Source organism: Zeugodacus cucurbitae, chromosome 2, assembly GCF_028554725.1.
Source record: "Zeugodacus cucurbitae isolate PBARC_wt_2022May chromosome 2, idZeuCucr1.2, whole genome shotgun sequence".
Taxonomy (NCBI): Eukaryota; Metazoa; Arthropoda; class Insecta; order Diptera; family Tephritidae; genus Zeugodacus; species Zeugodacus cucurbitae.
In genome coordinates this window covers 46478352-46496192 of record NC_071667.1, presented here as the reverse complement: position 1 = coordinate 46496192, position 17841 = coordinate 46478352, and the positions used below count along the sequence as shown (strand labels likewise).

Here is a 17841-nt window from a genome sequence, read left to right as displayed (position 1 = left end):
ATCCTATTCTGTATAATATTTTATTATAGCATTCTTCGTAATTTGTAATCCAATAATCTTTTTCAGAAATTAATTACTCTAAGCAAGTAGTTCAACATTTTTTCTTAGTAAATAGAATTTTCCTCTTGTTGTTTCAAATGTTTTTAACTCCTAGTCGTTTTTATTTCTTATTTTATAAGTATTAATTTATTTTTATAAATCTCCATTATACGAGTGTATAGCTTTATTGAGCCCTAATTAAAGCTTTGAAGCATTTAAGTTTGCTTTAAGAAGCTTGTGAGTTTATATATATAACCCATATATAGATGGGTCTCTCTGTAAAATCCTCATAAAATTTAACTTTTATTTCATATGTTTCTAGCTGATGAGTTAACTACGAAGCTTTTAAGTGCGTTTTCAGAATCTTTTGAGTTTATAAGACCCATATATGGATGGATCTCTCTATAATACCTACAAAACTAACTGATGAATAAGCTTTTAAGTCCGCTTTAGATTCGATTCAGATTTTGAGGCTGAGGAATGAGGCTAATAAAATAGTTTCCAACGCCTTCGACCGCAATCTAGCACTTAACTCAAGAAGTTCCGCTTAAAAGCTCATAATTTTATTTGTTGCAACTATTAAGGTGAAGCGCTTGTACTGTTTGCGTCAACTGAATTACACACATTTCTATTATTAAATTATTTACAGTGTCACCTACAGGAAATTTCCCGTCGCATAAAGCATGGTATGCCATAAATTATCCCACGACATTCTTTCAAATCGAATTTGTTGTCGCGCAAGTGAAGTCTTCCCATGTTCTTTATGTTGCTTTTGTCTGTTAGTAATTAACATTAAATCATTTGAAGCATTTAAATGACCAATTAATGAAAATGAAGTGAGCATATCTTAATTTATACCCCGTGGAACACACCAGTTGCGGGCTTTTCATAAATAATTTATTTGCCTGCTTTAGCGTTAGTTGGCGTGCATATGTTCTTAGGTAAATTAAGTTCAAAACATTTGTTGTTCTTATTTTGGTTTTCTTTTTTGCTGTGTGTGCGTATGCGTATTTCGAGTTTCATTGAAATTTCGCGCATGCGTCCACAACTGCTTCCTACATGTCAGCGCCGCTCGACCGGGGCTTGAGCGGCCGCGCCTTAACCTGCCACAACAACACTGACTACTCACGGACGACGAGCGTTCGGCGATCAGCGATTCTCTGCCAACGACAAATGCGCTCAATCATTTTCACTGCTGTCAATGTCAAACAAATAACATTCAAACAACAACAACAACAACAACATGCGTGTGTGTGTGTATATTTATAAAATAAGAAATTGTTATGTGTTCACGTTGATTTGCGGCAGCAGCTGCAAATACAATAAATTCCAATATTGCCGGCAGTCGGCCAGGCGCTAGCCGGTTGCCGCTTGGCGGAGTTGCTCCTTTTTCCGCTATCTGCTAAGTGAAAAATGCGCCGATAAATGTGGATTTATTTGTATGTTTGCTATCACCTTTGAATATATGTGCGCGTGTGTGTGCTGGTGTTTAATTTATTTGTTGTTGCTCATTTTATTGATTCCAGTTTGCATAAATAGCTGTAACAAAATGCGTTCACTGGCGCCTACAACATCAGCGACCCGACCGCTTGCAGGTTGTTCCTGCTGTCGCTCCACACCTTTGTGTGTGTGTGTGTGTGTGTGACAACGGTGTTTTGCGATTTTAGTATGCAAAAGCACCGCTGTGTATCTCAATCGAGAGGCAATCGCTTAAATTGTTTGCGCATAAAATTCCAATAAAGCACGCCAGCGGAGCGGCTGGACGCAAAGGATTGTCTGTGACGACAACAACTCGGCGATCGGCCGCCGTGGGTCAGTGCAAAGCTAAGTCTACTCTGTTTATGGCGTTTACAGAGTTTAGTTCAATGAGTAGTGTTCAATGTGAGAACGTTCTCAAGACGTTCCTAATAGACAATAATAAGGACGTGATAACAATTAGAACACGGTCTGCGAGTGCAATATCATATTCTGACGTAGCTTGAGACCTCTTTCTGCTCTTATTTCCGAAATCTTTTTATGTTAAGTCTCCATAATCTTAACTAGAGATCAAGAGATTTTATTTATCCAACAATGACTTAATGAAAAGAACGAAGTCGAAGGTCCGCTGTCTGCTTGTGTTAGTATCTCGAATCATAACCTAATCGGAACTGAGTCCGAAATCAAGCAAATGCACCAAAATTAAATGATTACTTTGTAGATGGTATGAGATTGTCAACGATATTGACAAAATTACTCATAAACAAGGGAGAGTTCTGCTAAGATAATTTCTCTCTCAGTCCTTAAATATTTGAATTTGACCAGTATACAGACAAGAGTTTTCATTTATTTGCTTTAAGCGTTCAATATCATCAAAGTCTACCTTTTTCATATTTTAAAGTTTTGTTGGAAGTATAGCTCAAAAACGGAATTAATTATTTTTATCGATTCATATTTATACAATTTATGCCCAAAGTCACTTTTCAAAACACAAAATACGTAAATAACCACCTTTTATTCTAAATAAAAAATAGCCCTGCAACAAATAGAATAGCGTATCTCACTCACCTCTTCTTCGATGCAAACCGCGATATTTGTTGGGCGATAAGACGGGCGGTCGTGGAGCCATCATATTTGGAACCTCATCCGGTGTGCTGAGTCCCGTGTTCTTGTGGTGATGCCGTTCGCTCGCCTGCCGCCAGTTGCCGAAGGAGTGACGTCGTGCATTGCTGTTCGGCAGTGTGTGATGGTGTTTGCTGTGGTTAGCGTGTGGGTGGACGAGGAGGAAAGAAAGAAAGAAGATCGAGTTATTAAGAGGCATGAGCAAAAGTTAAGCAGTTGAAGAAAAAGATGAGAATCGCATGCTCGATTAGCAAATTAATCCCAAATGTCAACAGCTGCATTCATCACAGTTGTCAACAACTCATCAGCTAGCAATACACACGAACTTATGTGCATAAGCAGCCAAGTATATGGCTGAGGTACTCACCTTGAGGGAGACATGCAAAAGACATCATCAAAGTCACTGCCTGCACCACCGCCTCCAACGACACTGCCACCGCCGCCGACACCGCATGTCGAGGCATTAGACTCGTTATAGGAGCCCAGCCGTTCGCGAAACGTCTCCGAGTGTGAGTTCGACGAACGCTGACGATACATCAATGGCTGCAGTTCAAAAGATTGCTGTTAAAGTACACGTCCGATGTTTATACATTTATATGTGCGTGCATGAGTGTGTGTATGTGATCGGTGCAGCCGGTCATATTGCGCGAAATTGTCAAGATGCAATGCGATGAATGCGAAAAATACAAACAAACAGATGGGGAATGATATTAGAAAAAGAAATTCAAAAGCAGGAAAACAACTGCTGCCTGTAATTGACATTTTATGATTTGTAAACAGTTTGCAGATGCCATGATTTATATGTATGTACATATCATCTAACTAACGGAACTGCATTAAACTGTTTCTTTGCTTTTTTGCTTTTGCCGCCATAACTCACTTGTGAGAAGCCGCCCAGTGAGCCAAAACTGCCACGCGGACTTCCTAATGCCATTGTGGCCGCCGAATCGAGATTCGCCGAAGTGATTAGCCGCGTCTGTTCCGGTATGATGACCCGCGGGCTGCTGCCTTTCGAATTGCGTCGCTTGAATATGGAGAATGTCTTGTTGGAGCTCTGTGAGTCCGGCGTGCGCGGTGACTTCTGGTCATTGTAGAAATAATATGGGTTATCTGCAAGGGAGAGGAAATGCAAATGATTTTTAATTATCGAAAAATAATGTTAATGGCTATTCTCTTTCATTAATATGATCATAATCATAAAGAGAATAGATAAATGTAAGCCTTTATTGCATGTAATTTATAAAGAGTCTGGAGTTTACTTTGATACAAGGCAAGTGCCACTTTAAATATTAAAAGAGATGAAGGACGATATCTATGTTTCAAGCTTGTATTTTATGTATATTACAATATAGAAAAGTCATCTAAGATTATTCACCTATATATTCGTTATGTTAGGCTATGTTATCTTGGCAAAAAAAATTAAAATACTTCATTAAAGTGGCATAACCTCTTGTGAAGCTAGCGAAGACTGTTTATATCACTTTACTGTCATCGAAACAAACTTGTAGCTAACAAACATTTCAGATATTAAACTGAAGCTATAATAAATACGATGAAAATATTTTTAAACTGACAGAGATGCATCAATACATTATATTTAAGCATCAAATAGTTCTAAATTTATAATTCGTTAAAACTTTTTATTTAAATAAAATTAAAAAAAATCAATTTACTTAAAAAAATTCATATGTATATGTATGTATAAACAGGTAGTGAAAGTGTTCCTCTTTTAAAGCCCAAACAGGTTAACTTCCAATCAGTAATACACCTAATATGGTTAGCTATTTTTACATTTTTTTGTTGTTATCAGCCTTTGTGTATTTTTGATATCTTGGAGAAGTCATTGGAATTATGTAGAATGATAATATAACAGTAGAAGTGAGTTGCAAATATTTTTGGAATTTCGAAAATTTGGGTGTGTAAATAAAAACCAGTACTTTGTCTAGTCCACAATAGCTAGCGTACAAGGTCGAATAATCTATATAAAACGAATATTAGCATTTTATTATTATCAAAATCTATTATTGTTAAAATTAATATGGTCTATTTTGAGTTTATTAGATCAAAGCTGTAAAAAAAAGTATTACAAATAGAAACTCTGCGAAGAGATCTCACGATAAATCTCATTGTTTTAAATATTAGGATTTGTATAGACCTATGTAGATATGAATGAATTTTTAGTTCTGAGCCCGAATTTCATCTTGAACATTTAAGCTTTGATATTATAAGTGAATGAGTTAGTAATAAGAACTAGTGTATTAACCCACCAATAATGGCGCTGGGTCATAGTAACCGATTAATTAAATATATTTGAACTTCTATAACTCGAAGGCTCTCTAACTCGAAGTTTTTTGTAGATTATTCGAGTTAGGGAAGTTCAACTGAATATTATTCGAATTGCTACTCTTTAATAAAAAATGCTGTTATAAAAAAATAATGTAAATAGCACACAAATATGCACACATATTAAATGTATTGTCCAAGATAGAAATAGAGGGATTTTAAAGCTTGATGTTTAAAAATTGAGACAAATCTTGTTCAACTTCCAAGATAGACAGTGTCCAAATTAAGCAGTGACTGAATGGATATTTTGTATTATTTTATGTTGGTTCAGAACATTTTGTCCAATTTGAGCGAGTGTCCAAACTACAGGTTTTACTGTTTAACATTTTGTCTAACGGCTCAAGTGCTATTTTACCTGAGAAAAAAGCGTTGGTTTGATCCAAAGCGATAAACATTTTGCCGAATTGTGCTTCCACAGCTTTCACAAATTATAATCCAAATAAAGTTGTAAAATGTAAGTTTTATTATTGTTTTGCCACTGGCATTGATTTCGCTCGTATTTTTTAAACTGGCACTAAAAATACACTTTTGGCTTTGACACACATTGCGTTCTTCGATACGTTCCTTGTATAAACACTTCCAACACTTTTCACTTCACTCAATAAGGCTGAAAATCATTTGAAACAACTATTTGTGGTTTTAGTTTTGAATTCGAATTGGTGTAACGGTTTCGATACACGCTTTTTTGGCTTTGTTTATGCACCGTAAGTAAACTTCACAACTTTTGTTGTAATTTATGGCTTTCGGAGGAGCGCGCGCTTTTGCCACTCGTTAACAACAAACATGTAAACAAACTGGTTGTTGTTTTACACAACAACAACAATATTATTAATAAAAGTACATTTGCGATTGCACTTCGTAAAATCTTCACTTTGAATATGATTATGCACTGTGGAGAGTGTGAGTGTGGCTTACGATGTGGCCGACGATCGCCAATTGAACGGTTGTAAACGAATGCACAGAAACTTCGTACGAGTACAACATAACTGAGTTATTATGCGAGTATAAAGTGAATTATTTGAATTGGTTGTCGTCGTTGATTGCGCTGGTGCATGCTACTGCACTGACATCCCGAAACGGAATAAACAAATTCGAAAACTTCAATTCTGCAGACGCGTATATTGACGGCGCGCTGTTGCCACTTGAGCCAAGGCAGCGCGGTCGGCATTAGTTTTCTGCAGCTACGCACAAATAAATATGTTGCTGCCGCGTACTCGTACAATGCCTGCTCGTACTGTGAATCCCCCATGTTTTTGTAATGTGTATGCTTTGCTGACTTCTTGTGTTGCTACTCCGCGAGCGCGTTTCAATTCTTCGGCGGCAACAACAACAATAGAAACAACTCTGTGATTCCTTATACGTTTGTACTGGCGCATGGCTCGCTTAACGATGGAAATCACAGAGTAACAACAACAAGCAGGCATGTATTATATCGGCGTGTCCCTCTCGCTCGATCGCATACGCACTCGCTACTCGCTCACTCAATGCGGAACATGCGAGATCACTGGGCTCGCACAAATGCTCGTCTGGCAAACATATTGCACCCACTTAGACGGCCCGAGTCGAGCATAGCAGCGCCGCGCAGTCAGTGTCCGACGGCGCACTTGATTGCGAGTGTGTGTGTCTTCTTGGGTTGTGTTGGTGGAAAACTCGGCGCAACGTCACAGACGCACAATTTTCCAAAGTGTTTGCATTGTTCAGCACCCTTGTATGTGTGTGTTTGCGTCCATGTGCCTTGGCTCCTTCCTGCGTTTACTTTAGTCGAGTGCCGAGAGCAGCGATACCTGCTACATATGTAAATATATCGTATGTATGTGTGTGTGTGTTCGTGTTTTGTTTGTGTCCACTCAAGATTTTCCGCAGTGTCGTCCGATGTTTTTCATTGATAACTTCACCGTGTGCATAACTGATTAGCCCGCTCGAGTGTGCAAATGATGGTAAACATACTTAGGTTGATACACCTACACCTCGTTTTTTGCCTTTTGTTGTAGTAGTGTGTAGACAACTTTTGTAGAACCGTGTGTTTTGATTTGCGTGTCACATGCGCCTGCGCAGGCAAACGCGCTTTTGTGTTAACTCCTGATGCTCGCTGCATTGCTGATTAGATTATTTAAACATTAACTCTCAACATAGATTATATTCCTTAACATATTTTTTGTTTAAGCATAGGTTTCCCGATTTTGTGGTGTGGGAATTGTTTGAATAGACAATTTTGGATATATGTACATACTTTAGTTTGCTTTTCATATATTACTTTATGTTTTATTTTATTTGGGATTTATTTGAAAGTCTGGTGAAATGATTTTAGATCACAATATGCAAATATCCGTTTTTGGTGTATATTCTAAAACACTATTAAAATATAGTCTGCATTTTTTTTCACTGGACTCTTTTTTCACTCCTCAATCCTCCGTAAAACACACTATCGATAAAAATATTAAATCAATTATTTTTTTCTTTAATTTGTACTTAGTTGAAAATTTAAAATATGTGGCAACGTCGTGAACCATTTTGTTTTGGAAGTCCCAGATCGTATGGAGGCGAACAAAACATATTACACTTATGGATTGCATAAATCATATAACAAAGGCATGGGTAACAGATGTCAGGAGGCAAACAATAGCAAACTACTTCCGAAAATATAGATTTGACCAAATCCGCTTGGGACGATGAAGATAAAATACCTTTAATTTTTATACAAAACATTAAAACATTGACGACGATCAAAATTGATGGAAACAGATTTCGAATTATGATGAGGAATAGTAATACAAATATCTTCTCAAGTGTTACTGTTATATATAATATTGAGGTGGACCATGAGATTTGCACAGCCAGATTTATGTATAACAAATGATGATATTGTTGAACCGAATTCAGACCCAACTAATATGACTTCTAGCGCTATAGAAACCGATGAGGATAAAAAGATTAGATTCTCTTTCGACTGAAACAATCAAGCAAATAATATATAATATATTCAGCCAAAAATTGCAGAATACATATTTTAACTTATGTACATATGCAAAAAAAACAAGAAAGGAAAGGCTAAGTTCGGGTGCAACCGAACATTTTATACTCTCGCAATTTATTTAGAGATTCACCTATATTTTCTGTGAAAAATTACCCTTAGGCACTGAGTTCGTCATGTTTGATATCAGGGGCCTTAAAAAGTCATGGTTCGATTTTGACAATTTTTCCACAAGTGATGTCACAGCTCAAGTACAGTATCTGTGTAAAGTTTTATTTCGCTATCTTTATCGGTTCCTTATGTATACATTATAAAGTGAACGAATCAGAAGGATTCAAAATTGAGTTATGTGGGAAGTAGGCGTAGTTGTGAACCGATTTCGCCACCAGTGTCATCAGGGGGTCAAGAAAATATTATATACCGAATTTCATTCAAATCGGTCGAGTAGTTCTTGAGATATGGTTTTTGACCCATGAGTGGGCGACACCACGCTCATTTTCCATTTTGTAAAAAAATCTCAGTGCAGCTTCCTTCTGCCATTTCTTATGTAAAATTTGGTGTTTCTGACGTTTCTCGTTAGTGAGTTAACGCACTTTTAGTCATTTTCCACCTAACCTTTGTATGGGAGGTGGGCGTGGTTATTATCCGATTTCTTTCATTTTTGGACTGTATAAGGAAATGGCTAAAAGAAACGACTGCAGAAAGTTTGGTTTATATAGCTTTATTGATTTGCAAGATATATACAAAAAACCTTTTTTGGAGGCGGGGTCACACCCACTTTTCCAAAAAAATACAAAAATGTATACAAAAAACCTATTTGTGCTCCTCCCAAATTGAATCCTATGTTCCAAATTTTATTTTCATAACTTTATTTATGGCTTAGTTATAGCTCTTTATGTGTTTGTGGGCGTGGCAGTGGTCCGATTCCGCCCATCTTCGAACTTCTTATGGTGCCAAGGAACACGTGTTCCAAGTTTCATTAAGATATCTCAATTTTTACTCAAGTTACAGCTTGCACGGACGGACAGACGGACAGACGGACGGACGGACAGACAGACATCCGGATTTGAACTTTACTCGTCACCCTGATCGAGAGCACAGAGTATAATAGTTTTGTTCACCTAACGGTTGTTTGTGTCACCAAGAAATATAAGAGTTAGATATGGGGTTATATATACATAAATGATCAGGATGACGAGTAGATTTGAAATCCGGATGTCTGTCCGTCCGTCTGTCCGTCTGTCCGTGCAAGCGATAACTTGAGTAAAAATTAAGATATCTTAATGAAACTTGGAACACATGTTCCTTGGCACCCTGAGGAGGTTGCTTTCGAAAATGGGCAAAATCGGTCCACTGCCACGCCCACAAAATGCTGGAAACCGAAAACCTATACAGTGTCATAACTAAGCCATAAATAAAGTTATGAAAATGAAATTTGGAACATAGGATCCCATTAGGAAGGGCACATTTGTATGTAATTTTTTTGGAAAAGTGGGCGTGACCCCGCCCCCAAATAGGTTTTTTGTATATAACTCGCAAACCAATAAAGCTATATAAGCCAAACTTTCTGCAGTCATTTCTTTTAGCCATTTCCTTATACAGTCCAAAATTGAAAGAAATCGGATAATAACCACGCCCACCCCCCATACAAAGGTTAGGTTGAAAATTACTAAAAGTGGGTTAACTCCCTAACGAAAAACGACAGAAACACCAAATTTTACATAAGAAATGGCAGAAGGAAGCTGCACTGAGATTTTTTTACAAAATGGAAAATGGGCGTGGTATCGCCCACTTATGGGTCAAAAACCATATCTCAGGAACTACTCGACCGATTTCAATGAAACTTGGTTTGTAATAGTTTTCTTACATCCCAATGATATGTTGTGAAAATAGATTAAATCGCTTCACAATCACGTCTACTTTCTATATACCAGAACTTTGAAGACAATCTGAATCGTTTACTTTACAATATATAAAGTAAGCACTAGTGACGATATCGGTGCAGAACTTTGCACAAATACTATGTTAATAGTGTGACAGCCCCATTCTAAAAATCGCCGAAATCGGACCATAGGTTTTTAAGGCCCCATATATCGAACCCGAGGACCTCGGTGCTTCTAATCTAATATTATGGTTTCCAACTTTCAATGGACTTTATACAATATATATGACGAATATGTGGGTCAAATTGTGTATTATATAATATAAATAAAGTTAAATAAATAAATTGCGAGAGTATAAAATGTTCGGTTACACCCGAACTTAGCCCTTCCTTACTTGTTTTATTAGTTTTAGTTTTTTAAGCATTTCTGAGGTCCTTTATACCTTCCTAAGTAGTGTTACTTTATAGATCCAATAAGGTAGTTTTAGCATGCGCTCCTAAAATGAATCATGTCTCCCTTAATCATGTTATTACAACAAAGTTGAAAATTTGGAACTTGAGGAGGTATTTCGGAGTAGAAAATATGCTAAGCACCCACTTTTTAATGGGGCTTCATATTTGTATGTAAGTTTGTTTGCAGCTGAGACTAATACTGCATTTATAAATATGACTTTGAGGTGATGTTAACAGCATTCGGAAAATGTGACTTCACTCACACAAATACTTCAAAACACAGCATTCAACTAAATTCGCTTAAGATATGACATCGAGTAGATACTACAAATAATTTTAATTTTCCTTCAGAAGACTTAAGGTATTACGGAGAAAGTCATTGTTTACATTCCAGTCTTGTTAAACTTTATTAGCCAAAACGGCAGTTCACAGTTATTGACTGTGGAGGAGCAGAAAATAATACCACAAACATACCATATGTGCGGAGGCATGAGGAATCTCTCTGCTAATGTGTTTCAGGGAATCGCAAATTCGCAACAACTAGAAGAATGCATATACGAAATTGCTTTTGTTTCAAGAACGACAACAACAAAGGCAATACGAGCACACACTCAAAGAAAAAGAATAAAAAAACGCAAAGTGAAGTGGCCAACTGCTGTGCATAGGACCGCATGGCCATGATCGTGTGGCAATGAAGACAGCCAAGCACATGGACTATGACAGTTGGGAACCAGAGACGATCGGCCTGTGAAGGAGGAAAATGTAGCTGGCGACCAGGCTACGTCGTAAAATTGGAAAAACAGTCAGGGAAATTGCACATTTGGCTGCGAGGGAGTACATTAAGAGTGAGAGCAGATACTTACACTTCCATATGCACTTAAGTAGAATATGCGAGGAGTCGAGGGTGTTCACATCATATTCACTCGCTACTGTCTGCCACTCGACATTCTGTGGCCGTGTGGACGATCGTTGGATGTTCTTGCAGTGGGCTGCGGTAAGAAGAGAAGTTGTGACTTTGTTGCAAGTGGACAAGCTAAATGCTCGTCGGTGCAGTATTCGAATGTAGTTGCAGTGTCTTTAAGCGATCTTGACGGCGATATTGTGATGTGTTGGAATGCCTAACGATGGAAAGAGAGTGAGCATTTTCCATTTGAGTGGTACGTGCCGAGTAACCTCGTCTGCACTTTTTATATCAAATTATTTTTGTAGCGCAGAATGCAAAACACAATTATGGCTATCTTTACACTTCGGCTGCACTAGGTGCTGCAAGTGTTGCATACCACATGGGCGCGGGCTTTATTGTTATTACTCCGTTTTGGTAACATGAAGTTGAAGTCATAAATCTGTAAACACTCATGTTTTTGAAGCGCAGCCACACTTTGGGGGTGGCTATTGGCAACCCTTTGAGTGCTACTCGCTACATGGTTGGTTAATAACATTTTGAAGAGAGTTCTAGTGCTGCAGTTTATTGTTGTGGTACTTCCGTGCACTGTTGACAGGTTAATACGAAAGGGGTGTGTGTCATCGAACCTATGTACATGATGCTACTTTTAATTAATCTTGATTCTAAATAAGGCTTTAACTAGGAAGCAGATTCGCTCTGAAAACCTACAGATCTAGAATTTATAAGGACTTCGAAACAACTTGAGCGCCGTTCAAGATGGTAGGAATAACAATGAGAAGAAAGCATATGGCTTATGGCAACTCAAGGTCTGTAAGAACTTTTCGATATTTAAGAATGCATTTAAGTGGAGTTAAACTTCCCAAATGTGCAAAAGTGTTCCAAGGTGTTCCGTAAAAATTTCCAGCAAGCAACAATATACTGCGAGTAAAAGCGAACATAATGGAAAAGGATATACATAAAATGAATTGTATACATTTTTCAATTTGATTTTCTTATATTTATATAATACTTTCTTTTATTTATTTTGAATATTTTATACAATATGGTACATTATGTATTTGCCTCACGTCACCGTGCCCCAACAGTGAGTCCCTTCTTGGCGCCCCTTTATTGTTTTGACTTCTACTCCATGTGACCCTTAGCTGAGTTAACGGCCGCTAAGCCACAACAACTACAACTGCAATATTGTGATGATCACGTGCAAGCGTCCATACGGAAAAAATACGACAATAAATGAATGAAGTATATTTTTTCTTATTATAAATGCAATATTTTTTTTCTATATGTGTATGTACGTATACATATGTATATTTGTATGGTTGTCTGTTCCAATGTGCAAGAAAACAACAGGAAGAGGACGCTTTGCATTAGTGATTGCAATGCGTATACTTTAGGCTTTATATAAAAACATACACACATTCGAAAGTACTCACATACATGGTTATATACCTATTCTTATACATACATATATAATATTCACACATATATATACTAATGTATGTGCACAAGCACAATTCGCCGTTCTGACAATCAAACGATCGATGAATGATCCATGCGGCGATGAGTCGCTGGGACTGCTAGTGTTAATAGCATATAATAGTCGAAGCATTATGCTGACCAATAGCTGTATTTGCACTCGCATAGTTCATATACGCTGAAACATACATATTTACACTCATGTAAATGCGCTTTTTTAATTTGATTCCTACAAACACTGTTTATGTTGCTGCCGTCGCAGTTCGCTTGCAACATTTGTTGCATGCAACACTGATAATACATCGGCAATAGCGCCAGCAAAAATAGCGATGGACTTATGTGTCTTCAGAAATGCATTGCTGGAGTACTCGCGAGCAATTCTTACCATTGTTTACTAATTCGCCTATTCAGCTTCAATTTGATTTGATTGAAATCGATTTGATTTGCTTTCGATCTGCATTGAACAGCTGGACTAAGCGGCGAATGCGCGCTACTGTGCTACCAGATATATACAGTGAAACTTCGATAACTCGTATTTGCAAGGGACCACAATTTAAATACGAGTTATGGAGTTTTTCAAGTTATCAAGTTATACAACTTATAGAGGCAACATACAGAATATACGAATTATAGAGTTTTTTTTTATTTATTTTTTCAATTTTACATAAAAAACAAGAAATGATTGTACATATTTAAATTTTAAAATATAAAGTGCAAATGTTATTCAATCAATATATGTATGTATGTATTTTGAAAAATTGTGCAAAAAAATTAAGAAAAGTGTTCATTTTAAAAGAAATCCGTGATATGTTTTTGACGGACATTATTTTGGCGTATTTTATCTATGGCATTATCAATGTTTACAATATCATTAAAAATACTGTCTTCAATATTTGATGCCATGAAAAAAGACACAAATTTTCAATTGAAGCTTTCGCAACCTTTGTGGAAAGTGAGGGAATTTCAAATGTTTCATCGTTTTTATCGTCGATGTTTTCGAAACCCAGAATTTCATCATCATTAAGGCTTCCAGTAATCACCTGATGAGTTGGTGAATGAATGAATGTAGTCATCAAAGTTTACACGTGTTTCTGCATTTTGTGGAACACGAGCCCACTCTGCTATGTGAAGTACATCTTCCCTGAATACGACTACATTTTGATCCTTAACAAAACCGCAAGCTCGAAAACAGTTTTTAATAGTCGATTTACTGATATTTGTCCAGGCTTTATGAGTAATATTCATTGCATCATAAATTGAAATGGAATAATCCTTTTTTTCCTCGATGCTTTCAAGCAGTTTAACAACAACTTCTTTACGGTACAATGTTTTGAAACTTTTGATTATGCCTTTGTCGAGTGGTTGCAAAACTGAAGTGGTGTTAGGTGGGAGAAATTCTGTCTGCACATTGCTCAAAGGTTCACCAATTGTAGCCATTCAAGAAATAAATTACGTGTCATCCATGACTTTGAATTTGCACGATAAAGCATAGGGAACGTTTTGATATTTTTAAAGCATCTTGGTTTCATGGATTTACCAATCATTAATGGTTTAAATTTTTCTGACCCATCCATATTTGCAGCAAGCAACAGAGTAAGACGATCCTTGCTCAATTTGCCACCATGACAACTTTGGCCTTTTAAAGACAAAGTGCGATCTGGAAGACACTTGTAAAAAAGACCCGTTTCATCCGCGTTGAAAATATTCTTGGGCTCATAATTCTCTATTAACTTTTGAATGTTTTCTCTCCATTGAACGCACACTTCATCATCAACGGCCGCGTTTTCACCGCAAACTTTTTTGAAACTTACATTATTTCTCTTCTTGAAATTGTCCAACCAGCCATTACTTGCGTTGAATTGTGTTAAGCCCAATTTTGCGGCATACACCTTTGCTTTTTCTTTTAGTAAATGTCCTCCAACTGGAATAGTATTAGATTCTTGGCATTGCAAAAACCAAGTGAGTACTCTCTTTTCTAATTCCGGGTATTCTGGTAATTTTTGGCGCTTACGTTTGGTGTTTGAGGGCAAACCCAAATACAGATCACTTTTTTTCAAAATTGATGTGATAGTAGATGGCGCAATACCGAACCTTTTCGCAATTTCTACTTGTTTTTCACCATTTTTTACGGCAAGAATAATTTCTTTTTTTTTTAATTGGCAATATTTTGCACTTACGAGTCCTAATTGATAGTAATCTACGCTAGTTGTAGAAAACAAAGCAAAACTTATGAATAAGCGTAACTGTAAAATAATAACGGTTAAAAAACGTACTATGTTTTCGTCACGTACGGTTTTTTGTGAAAAAAATACGATTTGTAGAGGCTTTTGATACACATTTTTCAATTTTTGTCTCAATAAAAATACGAGTTATCAAAGGGACCAAAATACATGCATTTTTCGCGAATTTTTCTAGGGACCGAAGAAATACTATGATATATCAAGGTTTTTCGCTTATCGAGGTTACGACTTATCGAAGTTTCACTGTATACATATATAAGCACATACATATAGACTTCTCTAAATAAATGTATAAGTGCTTGTGGCATTAAAATGGATGAGTGATCTCTTCAACTATTTATTTACTCAAACTCATTGAAATCGAGTGTGGAAATGAAGAAAAGTAGTGGATAGGGGAGCCTAATAAAAACCCACATATAAAATAAAAATAAAACTTGTATGGAAAATATGAAAATATTAGCTGACTTTGGCTGTAGCGATAACCCTTCAGCAGCACACCTAAATGCCACAGAGTTCCATATTAATGCGCTGATGTTTTCGCCCCTGAGACGCCTGGAAGTATGCGTTGTGTTGGCCAAAAGCAACTCAAGGAAAGTGAAGAATATTTTTATTGCCTTATAGTTATACAGGTGTTTACGCGCTTATGTTAATTAGATTATGAAATTAAATATTCATAATTGAATCTCTGAATACTGAAATGCTGATGAGTATTTGATATTGTCTTTCGAATTTTTATTTTCTCTTTTTACGATGTCGTTTCGTGTGTGATTTTCGTTGGAAAATCGTAAAACTTCCGCAATAACATGAATAGTTTATGTCGCCTGTGGCACTTGTGGTTGTCAGGTAGACCTCCCACTTCAGTCAGTCATTTTGACAGATATTTTGATTTTTTATAGTATTTTCCTACTAAATGCAATTCAGCAGGGTTTATGATTAAAAGTTAAATGGAAATGAAATGAGATTGACAGTATTGACATTAAAATATTCAAAAAATGATATATGGTCTTATGACAATCACTTTGTTCAGGAAATTATTCTCGCTATACAATAAATAATCAGAATAGATATATTTTTTCCAAGATTCGTGAATTACACTTTGAAATAATCAAGCCAGCTCATATCTTCAAATATCAATATAAGTTCCATAGAATTATTCAACGTTGGTCGCTTTAACGCGCGAAGGGATTTAAGTAATAGTAATGAGCGCATCCCAAATGAGAACATACACTTCTCTTAAGTAGCAAGAGGCACAACTCATTATTCCCTCAATGGTAATATAGTAATGGTATGACCCTTGGTTTTACGCCCATCTCCTATAGTGGAAGTGTGAGGACACCCGCACCAACACCAAGGTGTTGAGATCCCGTGCTTATGGCTCAATAATCGCAAACGGCCCCCTCCGATGCCCGGGCGAGGTCTGAGGTATTAAAACTCCTTTTCTACGCATACCGGCTCCAGCTTAATCGTGGGACCAAAACATGAATGAACTAGATACAACAACAATGAATAATTCGACGACTAATGCTACGATTACAGGAACAACTATGATATATCGGAATCCGATGAGGACAACCACTTCACCTCCAGTAAAGAGACCAGACGTCCACCTCCAAAGCTAAAATGAGCACCAATCGAAGTGCATTGGTAGCTAAAGGAAACAACTAGTGTAAAAAGGGAAGGAATCCCAAAAAAAGAAATTCCAGAGGGCAGTCTTTGTACCGGGAAAGATATCAAAGGTCAGGCAGCTGGCACCCCAGTTGATGAAAATGAAGTCAAGCGCCTAAAACATGGATTACCAAACCTTCCTAAAATGGAAGCAATCCAAACCTCAAGTAGAGAGCGGTTCTCAAAAAAGGAATCGCTCCTTCTCGCAAAGTATTGTATAGACTGGAGTAGTTATCTGAAATTTGTACTATGTATACACTCATTGGTCGCCAAACAAAATAGTGGTATTAGTTTTGTTTATATGCAGTAATCCTTGTCGCAAATCTCTTTTACCTTTAAGCACTTTGAAAAGACCTTTCCTAGCTAAGGTTTAGTACCAGAAATATTAATAAGTTCTGATATACTCAGCGCATTAAGTATTTACTGTTAAATCACATAAAAGTAATAAAAATATGAATTGTCTGCGTTCGAGTAGTCTAGCTCTACTCGGATTCGTTCATAGTGACATATTTTAGAATGACTGGTGTGGTCGATAGATTTTCCTAGAACTATGTAACCTGATGGTTTGCGGATTTTCATACAGACAAGGATTGTCAACTGGGTAGTATACCTTGACAAATATTTGCGGAATATTTTCAGCCGTTACCACAACAACAATTTTTTTTAAAACCCTCTCCCATTTCAAAAGCAACAATTTGCAGATTCAGGCCATCAGTGACTCGAAGTTACTAAACTGGGATATTTCAGTACTGTACATGTTTGAAGTTACGTTCCTTTTTCTGTTCTCAATATTTTACAATTCGTAATTAATCCTAAAATTGCTATTCCCTTAAGTAGCGGATGTTTTTAACACTTTTTTTACATTTCGAATACGGAAATGTGTCAGCCCCTAAAACAACAACAGGGCGAGCAGGCAGAACCGCTTGAAAGGCGACAAGAAGGCGGGACAGGAATTTGTTAAAACAGGACAATGCACAAAAGAAAAACACTGTGGTACTTAAAACTTGAACGACTTAAAGAATGACCAGATGAGACACATGCCAAAGTGAAAAGAAAATATCAGAAAGATTTTTGAGAGATTAGTGAAAAGTAAATAAAAGTTTGTAAGATCAGTAAAAAAGTATATCATTGCAAATCGTAAGCAATAATCATTACTTCAATGTTACTGTGAGTTAATTTTAGTCTAATTCTTATTTAGTACAGATATATTAGCGTAAATATCTACACATTGGTGACCTCACATATAAGAACACTCCACATATGCGAATAC

The 17841-nt window shown here is 36.8% G+C and overlaps 1 protein-coding gene and 1 long non-coding RNA gene across 4 annotated transcripts in view; both read right to left on the bottom strand.

Annotated features, from left to right (window-relative positions):
- The window catches only part of LOC105212375 (uncharacterized), a 97797-nt gene that overhangs the window by 31065 nt on the left and 48891 nt on the right, over window positions 1–17841 (bottom strand). The window contains exons 1-4 of one of the 3 annotated variants that reach the window (XM_054226099.1): window positions 5336–6066; window positions 3518–3747; window positions 3005–3180; window positions 2584–2771 (exon numbers count right to left, since the gene is read on the bottom strand). In XM_054226099.1, coding sequence (XP_054082074.1) covers window positions 2584–2771; window positions 3005–3180; window positions 3518–3747; window positions 5336–5375 — 634 coding nt within the window. In that variant the 5' untranslated portion in view covers window positions 5376–6066. Of the gene's footprint in view, window positions 1–2583; window positions 2772–3004; window positions 3199–3517; window positions 3748–5335; window positions 6067–17841 lie in introns of those variants that run through there. The other 2 variants (XM_054226098.1, XM_011184300.3) reach the window with 2 other exon arrangements.
- Window positions 9995–16496, bottom strand: LOC128920000 (uncharacterized). Its single transcript, XR_008470115.1, has 3 exons — window positions 13052–16496; window positions 12656–12844; window positions 9995–12367 (listed from the first exon to the last, which is right to left on the bottom strand). It is a non-coding gene; the product is annotated as an uncharacterized LOC128920000 (long non-coding RNA).